We start from the raw sequence: 14,397 nt of genomic DNA, 5'->3' as shown, positions 1-14,397 counted from the left end.
AATGCACTTCCTGCTATGCTGTCTCGTCTTGGATGCTGGTGATTTTTAGGTAACTACTGCTTTCTTACGTCCTTTGTATTTCCCAAAAAAAGGAGTATTTTGCAATTTTTGCAGTGTCCAACGATTCCACCGACTTAAATTGGCCGAAAATCAAAGAATAACTAATGAAAAAGGATAAAAGACATTTTGACGGTGTAAGTCCGCAACCGCGGACCTCGGTTTGCGACGACGTGGCAAACTTCCCATCATACTTCATTTTTTCAATGGAAAACTACTCAACGGCAATTCCTAAAAACTGCCGTGATTTTTCTTCCCCGAACAAAGAAAATTCCGCGAAAACTTCAAGGAATGATGTCGCTTTGTCCTCCTGTAAAACAATAAAATAAGAGCAAATATTTTCAAACACCGCAAACGAGATACGTGGTTGCTCTGCGCCAACGTGGTCCCTAATCATTGCCCCCTGAAAATCTGGATTTTCACAGGAAGTCACATAAAGAAAAAAAAAACAAATCTATTTGAATTGAAAAAACTCAGAATTTTCAGCACTACAAGTGAAAGCTTGCTTTTTTTATTCTTCACGATTTCATTCTTAGTGCTTTTGTCTTTCCCAAGGTACGGCTACTTACTACGAGGGGCATTCGTAAAGTAAGTATATATCTTTATTTTCTCCGAAACTGATGAAGATAAATTAAATCGGTAAAAAGTGTTTTTACCGCCATACTCTTAGCTTTTCAAAAAGCTTTCGTTTTTTAAATTTGGTTTACCGGTTCGCGAAGTGACGTCATTTTTCCCGCGCCCATCTCTCGTCACTGCGTGTCCAAAATATTCGAGCGCGGCGGTGGCGGTGCTCCTCAGACGAGTACATGTTTTCACCGTAAAGAAGGTTGTAACACAGTTAATTGGTTAAATATGTGAAACTTTCAGGCTTTGAATTGTCTTTCCTTAGTTTTCGACATGATCTCCACCCAGTTGAACACATTTCTGATACCGTGTTAGCAGATTGCGGATTCCATCTTCAAAAAATTGCGGATCCCGTTGTTGGAACCATTTTTTTACAGCTTCTTGCAACTCTGCTTCGGTGGAGAACTTTTGGCCACCCAAGCTCTTCTTTAACGCAAGAAAAAGATGAAAATCGCTTGGAGGAAGGTCCGGTGAGTATACGGTGGATGAGGAAAAAGGTCCCATTTGAATGAGGCGAACAAGTCTTGAGTCACATGAGCCACACGAGGCCTAGATAGCGTTGTCTTGAAGGAACAAAACTTGACGAGACAAAAGACCGAGCCGTTTTCGCTAGATCGCTGGCTTAATTTTTTTCAAAACTTCACAATATCTTGCGGCGTCGATTGTTTTTCCTCTCTCCAAGAAATCGATCAGTAATATGCCTTGAGCGTCCCAAAACACCGTAGCATGTACTCGTCTGAGGAGCTCCACCGCACTCGAATATTTTGGACACGCATTGACAAGAGATGGGCGCGGGAAAAATGACATCACTCGCGGACCGGTAAACCAAATTTAAAAAACGAAAGCTTTTTGAAAAGCTGAGAGTATGGCGGTAAAACTACTTTTTACCGATTTAATTTATCTTCATTATTTTCGGAGAAAATAAAGATATATACTTACTTTACGAATGTCCCTCGTAGTTCTGTTACGAAAACATCTTGCGTCTAACTTTTCACTAAATGCGCCATAATATATTGGCAAAAAGTCAATTTGGCCCCTAAAAAATCTTCAATGGCGTCTAAAAATCGGGCTTGATACGCCACATAGCTCCTAAAACTCAAAGGTGAGTTTCGAACACTGGTCCCCGCAAATGCGGCGAGACAAGAGCGACGGGCGAGCGCGGAAAAAAGCGAGCTGTCGCGTTGGCGTTGGTAGCGGTGCCGTTTTTAGCGGCGCGAAGAAGAAAGCATGTAATTAAGAAAAGTTCCAGAGCAAGCGACGGTTCGCATTTCCGGCCTCGCCGCGGCAAATGAGTTTTCCTCGGGCCGCGTCGCGTCGCGGCGTCGGCGCCCTCCTCGCGCTGTCGCGTCGCGGGCGTCGCGAGTGCGGAGTGTGCGCTGGAGCGGAGGAAAATGTGCTTTGCGTAGCGGTGCGCGGTGCCCGGTGCGTCGAGCGTCCCTAATTAGTTTTCCCCTTGAACGTTGAACCGGCCGACAAATCAATGAGCCCCGAACCGGAAGACAGCGCTAATCTCCCCCTGCCAGGAGCGCTGACCTCTGCCTTGCCGCTATCGCACCGTGTAGAAAATACGGGGGCCGAATTTTCTTGGTCCTCCCACCGTACACTGGAAAGAAAGCCGCTCTGCTCTAGAGTTCAGACTCTTAAAAACACTGACAAGAAAAAATACTCTTGATTCAATCGGATTTTTGCTTAGATCGAGAACCAAGCCTCTTGAATTAAGCGGATTTCCTTTTGATTCAAGCAAAAATCCGATTGAATCAAGAGTATTTCTTGTCATTGTTCTAAGGAGTCTGGACTCTAGATACAAGCGACTTTTTTTCCCAGTGTACTCATATATATTATTTAGGACGAATCTCGACTGCACTTAAGTCCGGTTTAGCTGTTCTGATTGACTAGCCGAATTAACTAAAAGAATACAAAACACGAAAGAAAATTGTATAAAGTAGGTTCGCACCTATCTCACCACCGTGCGTATTGAGCCACACCATCGAGCCAGTTAGAGGAAAATCTGACTTGAGCATCGAAAATTCGAAACCAATACCTGCTTTAATGGAACCAAGCGGTGTGAAAATATTTTCAAGGGCAATTTTCAAGAAGAGCCTTCTTATCTATTTTCAGCATGAACTGAACTACCTTGTTGCAATAAGCTTATTGCAACTGTATAGGATTCCTAGGAACCACTATTTCTAACCTGTCTATGTCTAATCTGTATGATCTATTGTCGCATCCTCCAATTTTTTAAGCATCCCTACCAAACATACCATCACCAATCCGAAACTATTCCAAAAAGGTACTTTTCCCCCGCAAAACTCTCGATGTAAATCCAAACCGTTCGCTTGGTTCCTTTTAAATGTAAGAGGCAAAAAGACGGATCTCCGTTTCACTCTGAAAGTCGGGAAACTAATTAGGCGCAAGCTTCGCCTAGTGAAATTTTCCACTGGGGACAGCGGGCATTGTTTTGATTAGACTTAAGTTTCCGAGTTTCTTGTTCCTGACCGCACGGCACTGTCGTAAGAAAATCATCATTACCGCGATGAGGTCCGTTTCAGCGGATGACGGGCGAAAGTTGAAATTCAAAAGTTATTAGAGGAAAGTTCGCGATACTTGGAGAATTTCTTAATAATGACGTTTCGAGGGACTCATCAAAGGATATTAAATTCTGTCTCACCAGAGGAGCGCAACTTTCGACTGAACCTTGCGGCTTCACAAGGCAACGTGACAAAGGGGGCGAATCTTCACGATCATACACCTACAGAGTACTCCAAACCTACGAAGTTGTCATCCACGTCTCACGAAATTTTCAAAGAAATCAAAAGGTCCGATTTTGAGTTATATCGTTTTGAAAATTAAAATTTGCGCCAAAAAAACTTTTTGAGTTAAGCCCAATTTTGTTGTACATGTCTGGAAAGCTCTTTCTCAGAGCTTTCCAACGGTGCCTGCGGGCCGATTATTGAAATTGATGGACAAAGCTAAAGACAAAGAAGAGAAAAGGGATATAGTGAGATCCTACTGGTGGAAGCAGATGGTTGCAATGGACAAAGGAGGTAAGTAATAGACTAACTAACGGCAACCGACAAGTGACCAGACAGTTAGTCCATCATTTTCCCTCTCAGTCTGTAAGAACCACCAGTTGCAACCAATAAGATCGCTCCATATTCCCTATATCCTCTTTGTCTATCGCTTTGTCTATCAATCAGTCCGCAGGACGGTTGATTTTGGATGAACCGTTCCGGAGTTACACATCACTGAAGTGGTGACATCCCTCAAAAGAGGCGAACTTTTGCGAACTTTCAGTGTCTCATAAAAGCCCAACGGGTGGTCGTATCAACTTACAACTTTGGATTTTTACTAAGCTATGCACGGTCGATAAGTGTGTCAAATTTCATCAAATTCTGAGAGGGTCACTCTTTCAAAGTGGCACCAGCTGGCATGGAATGACCCGTCACAGAAAGGAATGTGTTATGCGATGAGTGCCGATGTACTTCCACTGTTGGCATTGAAATAGGTAAGGTTTCTGTTTGGGCCCGATGGAAATGTCCCTAAGAGAAGTCACACCGAAAACAGCCTATGACACTTTGATTTTGAATTCATGACCCATCAAAAGAAGTCCCGCCAATAACTTATAGCGGCAGCTGCAATGCTATGTCCCGCGCTGCGAGGGAAAGAAAAGCCAGAGCGCCTTCGATTTTTCTCACGCAACACGCACATCCATCAAGCACGAATAGTTGTATTCAAGGGTTGGTATCTAATTCAAGTCTATCGGATGAAGGCGCTTTGTTACATTTACGCTCGTATACTACTCGCGAACTGGTACATCTGGATACACCACACCAATTCTTTTTCGAGAAGAAATATCAGTGCGTCGTTCAAGTACGTCAGAGTTCGACTACACCAACTCGAAAGAAACTCTCAAGCCACCGCGGGCCACAGAGCATTCAATTCGTGTTAAAGTCAGTGCAAGCAGTACATTTACAGAGTGTCTACAGTTTTCCAGGAAGAACTTTTCAATCTTCAGGAAAAATTATTCAATTTTTCCGGATTTTTCGAGCCAAAAGGACAAAAATTTCATGCATTTTTCCCACGATATCCCACCATGCATTAAAAAAAGAATATGTTCAACCGGCGATTTTCGGTCAGACCTAAGGCAATTGAGGCTGGTGGATTTTTTCAAATTTGAGAAATTATTCAGAGAAATGGTTTTATGTTACTTAACTTCAAATTTGAGCACCGTTTGGGGTAAACTCTCCGCTTCGAAATCAAATTCCGAAATAGAAACAATTCAAATAGGATTTTTTTTTTTTTTTTGTTTGGTGGGTGGGTTTTGTGGTTTTAAGGAATATAACCCAAATCCTCCTTGGTTACGGCCCTGGTTGGAGCACCGCCATAAACAGAGGTATCATCACCATCGCCATCACCATGACCCGTTTACAGGCGAATCCAGGCAAAGTTCAAACGGCGCGATCATAAAAGCGTTGATGATCGAAGGAGATCAGGTGAATTTTCGATGCGCGTCGCCTCAGCCAAACAGGACCGGGTGCTAAACGTGTTTACAACGCTAATTAATTCTCACATCGTGGCTGGCGACGAGCTCTTCTTTATAATCCAATAATAATTGTGCAATCAAAAACACGAGTTTGGATGTGTGCTCACAATTTGTAAGTGCAGCCTTAGTTTGTCCTCCCCCCACGCAAGCTCCCGAACAAGACGACGGACAGGCTTGCCGCTTCGAGCATGATATTCGCCCACGGAAGAAAAGTGATACCTATAGTGAAAAATATGGTTGATTTAACGATATTGTTTGTTGATTCGACTATATTTTATGAATGGTACTAAAATTAGCTAGTATGGTTGACGTTAACTAAGAAATTTGGTAGAATTTACTCTCTGTAACTTAAGAATTGATAGAGTTTCTCAGAAATGTGGTTGATTCGGTCATATTTCTAGCTGATTCGAGCATCTTTCTTGGATGGCACCATAATCAGCTGGAAGTGTGGTTTAAACTACCATGCCTTTTTTGAACGCAACCATGGGAAAATGTTAAAAATTTACAGCGGTTTGTAAACCCTCATTATATTATAGAAAAAGAAAAAAACCCCGCACACTTCAAATCTGCATTGGTCGAGTTAGTAAACGTACTTGAATACGTAGTTTATAGTTTTAGTTTTCTTCAAATTTTTCCGGAAAACCCATCAGAAGCAAGATACTCGAGGAAAAATATTCATAATTTTCCTAAAAAAATGAACATTTTACCGAAGGAAGTTTGGCAACTCTCGAATGTTCATACGGCGTTCTTCCTTAGCACGGCAGCATAGGACTATTTCGTATAACTCTTCCTAAATATTTGTTCACCATTTTGTCATTGATAGTATACTACCCTAGCATGCGTATGGTAAGCGCATTCTGAGTAGCGCGAAGTTTTTGACGGGATAAAAAACCTTCTTGTGTTAATAAAATAAATAAAAAAAAAAACAGGCGACTCGATTTTCAAGAGCTCAATCCGAATTTTTAAAAAAAAGAAAACAATTAATCCCTTCAGAACACGGTGATTCCTCCCCCTCATTCGGCATATGTATGGAACGTAGAATGGTAAGCATGTGGTGGTGCAGTGCGTGATAGAAGTCTTTCGCACGCTCCACTCAACAGACGAAGCGTACTCACAGTCGGTCAGCTTTCCCATGCCACTGCAAAATCACGCACTTTCTTCAAGGTGAGGGGTAAAAGCTGCCATACTACAGTAAAGCTAGGGAAAAAACCGTAAACACATTCGGATGTTGCCAAACCATCCCTGACCAAACATTAATTTTGGAGAATGGAGATTTTGCATGTGTGAGGAATTTGCGATTGGACAATAGATTCTTACGTAAAAGTTCGCGAGAAAGACGATGGTGCCACTGGTTTTCCCTGAAATCAACCCCCAAACTCAAAAAAGGCTCTCAAGTTGAGGCCAAAATGGAGGGGATATCCCTTCCCCCCTACCCCGAGTGTCCACCTCTACATCAAGACAAACTCTCCATGCAAAGATAGGGAGCAAATACGTTGACAGGGCTGCCGGGTTTCCAGTTTTAGAGTCTCCAAATAAAGTGAATGCTAATCCCTGCTGATGTATTTGCTCCCTATCTTTGCATGGAGAGTTTGTCTTGATGTAGGCGTGGACTCTCAGGATAGCGTGGGATATCCCCTCCATTTTGGCCTCAACTTGAGAGCATTTAGAATCAATTGTCAAATCGCAAATTCCTCACACATGCAACATCTCCATTTCAAAGAAAAATAATTACGAATTTCTTAGGAATGTTGTGTTAAATTGGATGAAATTAGGCAACATTCAAATGCTCATATGGTGTTTTTCCTCCCCTTGCAAAAATTGGCGATAAGAGCTGCGTTTCAAAATACCATGGGAATTCTTATAGCCGGCTAAAGAAGGCTACAGAAAATCATATAGCTGGCTGTAGAATGCGGAGATAATCATACGGCCGGGCTATACGAAGCGATAAAAAATTATGCAGCCGGGCTATAGTTCCTATCGCCGGGCTTTACACTTTATCGCCTGGCTGTTGCTTTTTCGCCATCGATTATAAAAGGCTATAAGAAATTGTGCAGAAATTCGTGTGCTTAAGAAATCGTTAAGTTTGATACGGAACCACCTTAATATTTACAAAACACACATTATATTTGCCTTTAATGCATATTTTTTTTTCATCAATTAAAATGAGAATAATCCATACAGGATGTGGAAACATTTCAAAATCATGAATTGAATAACGCTGACTCCGCCAGATTAAATATTAGAGCCTAACACAAAGCGGAGCGGCGACGCACTGGCGCCTACAAACCTAACAGGGATACTTCACGCATTGCGCAACGCGTGAAGTATCCCTGTTAGGTTTGTAGGCGCCAATGCGCGTTTTGCGCTGGCTGCCCGCCTGCCGCACCGCAGCATGCCACGGCGCTTGAAGCAACTATTTCACACCAGAGGTATTGCACAGTATCATTCGAAACTGAAGGTGCTCTGATATATTAGTAATGGCAGGCATCCATCAAAAGTACGGAGCTTTCCTCGCAAAATAAATCAAGATACTACGGCCCAAAAAGAGAGCAGTATTCCAAAAACTCACTAAGTCCTAGCATCCGTAATTAGTAACGTTTAGCATACACTTTATCGCCTGGCTGTTGCTTAATCGCCATCGGCTATAAAAGGCTATAAAAAATTGTGTAGCCGGCTATAGAAGCTATTGGAAATCTTACAGCCGGCTGTAGGTCTATGGTGTTTTGGAACACAGATTCTACTGCCAATTTTTACCAGGGTCAGCATAATCGTATGAGTCTTCTTCAGTGCACGCGCCGATTTCTCGAACCAATCGACGGCTTACGCTACATACCACTCGTTCTCTTTCAGTAACCAGATAGCCGCACCAGGGATCGATAAAGTTCCTTGCGGGCCGATTATTGAAATTGATAGACAAAGCTTTAGACAAAGAAGACAAGAGGAATATGGAGGGATCCTATTGGTAAAAGAGAGTGGTTGCAATGGACAAAGGAGATAGGTAACAGACCAACTAACGGAACCCACGAGAAACCCTATGGTTCGTCCATCATTTTCTCCCTTAGTCTATAGGAACCACCCATTTCAACCAACAGAATTGCTCCATACTCCGTATATATTCTTTGTCCATAGTTTTGTCTATCAATTTCAATAATCAGCCCCCTGCTTTCCACAATTTTGCGAGAGCCGAAAAATTGGGTAGAAAACCGTTAAAATAGGTAGTAAGACGGGCTTATTTACGGACGTTTTAACGTTTATCTTATCATTTCTACGCCGAACGTCGCAACGACAAATCCGAGGGCTTTCCACAATTTCCGTGGGCTTCTCACAATTTTCGCGCAAGCCTCGTTCGTAGGATCGGAAAGATTATCGACCCGCGGGCCGCACGCCTACCAGTTCCGGGGTAGAGATTAAATTTACAGCCCTAAGCTTTTTGTGGCAGAAGTAAATTTCGGGTAAGGATACGTGTTTTTTGCCCTAGTGCTCGAATTAATCTGCCCGACTGCAATGCTGCCGTGCTAAGGAAAAGCGCCGTATGAACCTTCAGGCGTTGCAAAATTTCCTTCGATAAAACACGAATTTCCTGGTAAACTTATGAATATTTTTCTTCCAATTTTTCAGAGAACTTTGTTCGTATTTTGATCTAAAGTTCCTGAAAATTTCAAGGAAAAATATTCATAATTTTCCTCAAAAATAAACATTTCGTCAAAGGAAAGCTGGCAACTCTCGAATGTTCATACGGCGTTCTTCCTTAGCACGACAGAATGATGATAGTTCGACTCGGGTAGATTGTATAGACTAATACTGTCGTCTGAGAGAGAAAAAAAGGTGTACATATTTCGGGTACCTATCTTAGAGAGAGGTCGATGACGGTAATAGGTGTTGGTACAGACAATTTCATCAGCGATTTTCTCGAAAATGGTGTGGTTTGTGGACAAAAATCATACTTGGGAGTGTGATCTGGATCATAATGTGTGTTGAATTACGCAAAAAACAACGAGTGTTTCGCAGTCCATCACAACCAGACAGAGATGACCTTCCTCGCGAAAAATACGAATTTCTCTTATAATGGTTCATTTTCTGAGTATAGCGACTTGCCATTGAGGACTTTGAAAAGAAGTACCTGGAATTTTCGGAGCTTTCTCTAGCCAAAGTTCATGGGATTCTTGGACTTATGAATGATTTGAAAATTTGCAGCGACAAAAATAAAAAAAGTTCATTTCATAAATACAAGAATATAGAGAATACAGAAATTCTGAGTTTTTCACTTTGAAGTGATGTTTCTTCTGAGCTTCGTTCAAGGTGTTATGGAAACTCGAACTAAAGAAAACTTAAGCAAAAGAGAACAGCGGGCTGATTGTTGAAACTGATAGACCAAGCTATAGACAAAAAGTACAAAAAGGATATGGAGGGATCCAATTGGTGAAAGAGAGTGGTTGCAATGGACAAGGAGGTAGGTATTAGACTAACTAACGGCAACTCACGAGAGACCCGATAGTTACTCCACCTATTTCTCCCTTCGTCTATAAGAACCACCCAAATTAACCAATATGATCGCTCCATACTCCGTAAGTCTTCTTTGTCTATCGCTTTGTCTATCAATTCCAACAATCAGCCTGCAGTTTCCTGTCATAGTCATGGAATTTCGATCCTAATAGGTTTCCATCATTAGCCGGCCGACGGCCCAGCTTTACCGGACAAAACAACGATTCTTACGGAGAAGTTCCTCGTTTTTCCCACCTAACGGTCACTTTAAACCAAGGTCAACTGGAATGAAAAACTGTACACGCGGTCGGCCGGGCCGAGGACGTTAATGTGAACATTTCTTCTCCTCTGAGCCGAGCGGGCGAGCTCTCTCATCTCTCCGTGACAATGAGAGATGTTGCGAGGAGCACAACAAAGCATCGACGGTTCTTCGTATATTGACCCTGTCACTTATGGCCTTCAAGTTGGGGTTCCGCGCACCGCGACCCCACTCCCCCCACTCGAAGACCCCACAGCTTCGCACAATAATAGTCCCCGGATTCGATTGAGCTTTGTCCGCTTAAATTATTTTGACGGGCGCGTTTTTTCGTTGACACGACGCGAGCCCTTGACAGTAGTAAACGTGACTTTGACTTACGTTACGGCCAGTGTGGTATTCACTATTGCTACTCGTAGGAGCATCGAGTGCAATCATGTGATTGGTTTGAATATTATGTACGATCCGATTGTTTCGACGGTATCAATCCGTTTAAAATTTGATAGTTGATCCTTGATCAGAGGACGTAATTGCATTAGAATAATAAAACAAAAAAATGATCTTCACCCCGATACACTGGAAAAAAAAACACATTGGATCAAGAGTCCAGACTCTTGAAAACATTGACAAGAAAAAGGACTCTTGATTCAATCAGATTTAAGCTTAAATCATAAGGAAATCCGCTCAAATTAAAAGGCTGGGTTCTTGATTTAAGCTTAAATCTGATTGAATCAAGAGTATTTTTTTTTGTCGATGTTTTTAAGAGTCTGGACTCTAGATCCAATGTGTCGTCCCCCCCCCCCCCCCCAGTGTAATTGTAGAGTTGGTTTTCTTTATTGACATTGACGATGGCCATTTCGGGGTTAATGCCATCTTCAGATCTTGCGTATTTCCCTTGGGATATACTGCGATATCGTGTGTCTGGGCGACGTGTTACTTCATGAAATCAAAACTCTTGAAAACTTTTAAAACATATAAAACTTTAAAAAAACACAGTCTCCTCAGCCAACAAAATCCAAGAGAGCAAACTTCCTACGGTGAAATGTACCGACCATCTAGGTACAAATAGAAAACTTGATTCACGGAATGAGCTTCATCTTTGCCTGATTACAATCAGAAAAAGTTGAACCGACTGTTGCTTCAGGGATGCAGAAAGTTCTTAGCCTTCCTATAAAGAGAACCCCTCTTTCGTCAAACATTTAAAATGGATGACCTTTTTTGAATCTTTATGAAAATGTTGACGCTTTTCGCCACGGATTGGCAAGAAACACGTAAATCACCACAAATCGTCATTTCCTGGACAAGCGAACGTAACTCCATTCCAGGGTTGCAAAATCGGCTCAAATAATTCAATTTTTTGCAAGAATGTCCCTGTGCAATTTTTGTTCAAAATTTGTTTGATTTTTGCTTGATATCAGATGAAAAGTCAGTGATCCAATCCAATTTTCAGTTAGGAATTCCGAAGATTCTCCTGGTAGAAATGCAATTTGCGAGGAGGAATTTGGCAACATTGAGATGCAGTTACGTTTTTTCGTCAGGGAAAACGACGAAGTATGCAAATAATGTGCAATTTTATCGTCATCGAACACCGGCCACCGGCCTTACAATTTTTTTTCACCGGTGTTCACATGATCAAGAATTGCTTGCACTTCGGCGTTGCTCTATCCAAGATTCGGCTGAAATGAAATGATGCGGCTGAATTGTTCAGCTTGGTACGTTAACGCGTCGCGATGTATGTAAACATCAAAACGACGTTGAAACCAATAATTCGTCATTTTGGTGCACCGAAACAGACAATTTGTCATCACTATCCAGATGCATTGGACGATTCATCATCTTCGTTCAACAGAGTGAAATATACGAACAGTTTGCGCAGTCAAAAATTGGCAAGTTGAGGTGTCGTCTGAGCAAATTTATTATCTGGAGCATAGGAAAAAGCTAAGACAAAAATTACCTTCTTCCTAGCAAATTGTTCAGTTTCGCGTACCCAGGTCGGAAATGGAATGATATATTGGTAAACGAGTTGATCTAGTTTTTCCGCACGGATAAATTAACCCAGCCATAGCAAACATATCCTTTCGGAAATGGCCAAATTGATGATTTAGGTTTAACAAAAAAAAACACGTATTACCAAGCATTGCATGAATTCGAAGTATCAGCCTCTAACTGAAACCTTTTTTTTTCTCTCTCTCTGTTTTTTTCTCTTTTTTTTATAATAATAAGAGGTGGGTGGGTAAAAGACGCTTTCGGAAAAAAATGGTGAAAAAATTGGGTTTTTTTTTTTTTTTTTTTTTTTTAACAAATTTCGTTTCTCAACGAATTTTGCAAGGAAAGTGACCCCAGAGATTCCTTTTTTTGCTCAACAGTTACGGGTTTAAATTCGGAGGACTATGATGCCTACATCCATAAGGATGTAAAAAACAAAGAAATGACAAAAAAAAAAAAAAAAAAAAAAAAAAAAAAACATGGAGAAAACAGTGTAAAAACAGTATTAAGCTGAATCTTGATACAGATTAAATTTTTTTCTCCCGGGGGGGGGGGGGGGGGGGAATTCAATTGATCCTGAAAACTTACTATAAGTGCTTGTGTTAAACTGACAACGGACGAGTACAAGTTAGCAATTTATTTCCTTCTTCCTTCAGATATTGTATTCAATCACCATGGTGTCTCCTAGAGAAAATAACTTCTTATATGAATTTTGTATCGCTCACATTGATTTACCTAAGTAAGTAAAAATGTGAGCGCAATCCAAAGCCAATAGAAATGTGAGACAGTCGTGAGTGATCTTTGGTGGTATTGATCAAATTGGATGGTGTGATGTTTTAAGACTGCGTATCTAAACTAAATAGCGTCCATTAATGGTTTCTAAGTAATTAATCATGTGTATGTAATGTTAATTATTGGTTCGCTATTATGTCAAGCAGGAATGGTACCAAGAATATGATTTGATATGTATATTAAACAGTAGAAACAAATAGTATCAACCTGGGTATTTTCTTGAATGTTGACGATTTTTCAAGAGAGATTACATGATTATTTATGAATCTGGTAGGTATCCTCCTAAGACTCACTAGACTTGAAGTTCCTGACTGGTCAATAGGCGAGTTTTTCAGCCAGAGAGAGAGACATCTTAATAATTTACGGTGAGCTTTCAACGAATTCTTAATTGTCCCTTTATTAGAGATACGTAAGGAGTTCGATCTGTTGGCTATGAATCCTGGAAACGGTGATCACAGTGTGAATGGAAACACATCTGTCACCTTGTGCTTGAGCATGCAGAGTTCAACGATTGTGCCTCAAAGGGATAGAAGATAATGTGAGAGGAAATAAGTACATTCATGTGCACACTCAAATCCAGGAGTGCGTAAATGCTTGCCCAAATTTAAAAAAATATGATATGGACATTACAGGTACGATATATTAGTTCATTTTCGATAACTACTGCTGTCAAAACCCTTTGACGGGAAGTGCTTTGTAGCTGGGCGAAAGGTCCTCTTGAAGTTTTGATCAAAATTACTCAGTTTCCAGGCGTAATTCACTTACTTAATTATTACGGTTAAAATCGATTCGACATTACTGATAAGGAGCCGTTCATAACCTCAAATTTGAGGCAGTAAGGGTGGGTGATAATAGCAATTATAAAAGCTCATGAATATGAGGCCTACCTTCAAATCCCGGGTAGTCTGGAAGTAGTAGACTACGACGAACATCCATGTGACAGAAAACAGCAGTAATATTTTAACATTACGTCTCATTTTAAGAAACAGAGTAAGAACATAAACACTCAGATAGACCGAGGGATACTGGCGTGAGTCGCTTCAAATGAGTAAACAAAGATGCACTCGCACATTCACATCAGAAAAACGACACAATAAGTAGACAAAACGCATTCATTTCGGTAATAAACACTTGACGAAGTTAATTATTTTGACCCGAAAACGCGACCCGCCCCGACAAGTTGACTCGAACATGACGGGGAACATGCGGATAGCGATTGCGCGGCGATAAGCTTCCGACAGTCGCAAGTTCCAAACTAAACAATAATCAGCTGACCGACTCCTCGTGCTCGTGCTTGCGAGACGATAAGAGAAAGGAGGGGAAACCAGAATATCGAAACCCCACTCCTCTCTTCACCACCCCCTCCACTAAACTGATCAAATTGAAAATAGTTCTGTTTATTACTCGATAGAGGGCGTACATGAGCTTTTGCCGCGATTTATGAACTGCCGTTCAATCGTCGACATCGGCAGAAGTCGAATTCGAAAAAAGGGCAGTCGTCGACTCGAAGCGAACGGGTCGAATGGTTCCGCGAACTGCCGCGAATGTCATGAACATTCGCCGGGGCGAGTTCGGACGAGTTTGTTATTGTTTCTCATTAAACTAACCCCTTTGACTTTGAGGACATTAGTAATAGTAATAGTACATCTACCTATTT

The 14,397-nt window shown here is 41.4% G+C and overlaps 1 protein-coding gene across 1 annotated transcript in view; it reads right to left on the bottom strand.

Annotated features, from left to right (window-relative positions):
- The window catches only part of Pgant2 (polypeptide N-acetylgalactosaminyltransferase 2), a 129,692-nt gene extending 115,634 nt beyond the window's left edge, over positions 1-14,058 (bottom strand). Inside the window, exon 1 of the mRNA XM_019045848.2 lies at positions 13,628-14,058. Coding sequence (XP_018901393.2) covers positions 13,628-13,717 — 90 coding nt within the window. The 5' untranslated portion in view covers positions 13,718-14,058. The remainder of the gene's footprint in view (positions 1-13,627) is intronic.
- Between the last annotated feature and the right edge of the window lie 339 nt (positions 14,059-14,397).

This window comes from Bemisia tabaci, chromosome 3, assembly GCF_918797505.1.
Source record: "Bemisia tabaci chromosome 3, PGI_BMITA_v3".
Taxonomy (NCBI): Eukaryota; Metazoa; Arthropoda; class Insecta; order Hemiptera; family Aleyrodidae; genus Bemisia; species Bemisia tabaci.
This window is presented reverse-complemented; position numbering and strand designations above follow the sequence as displayed.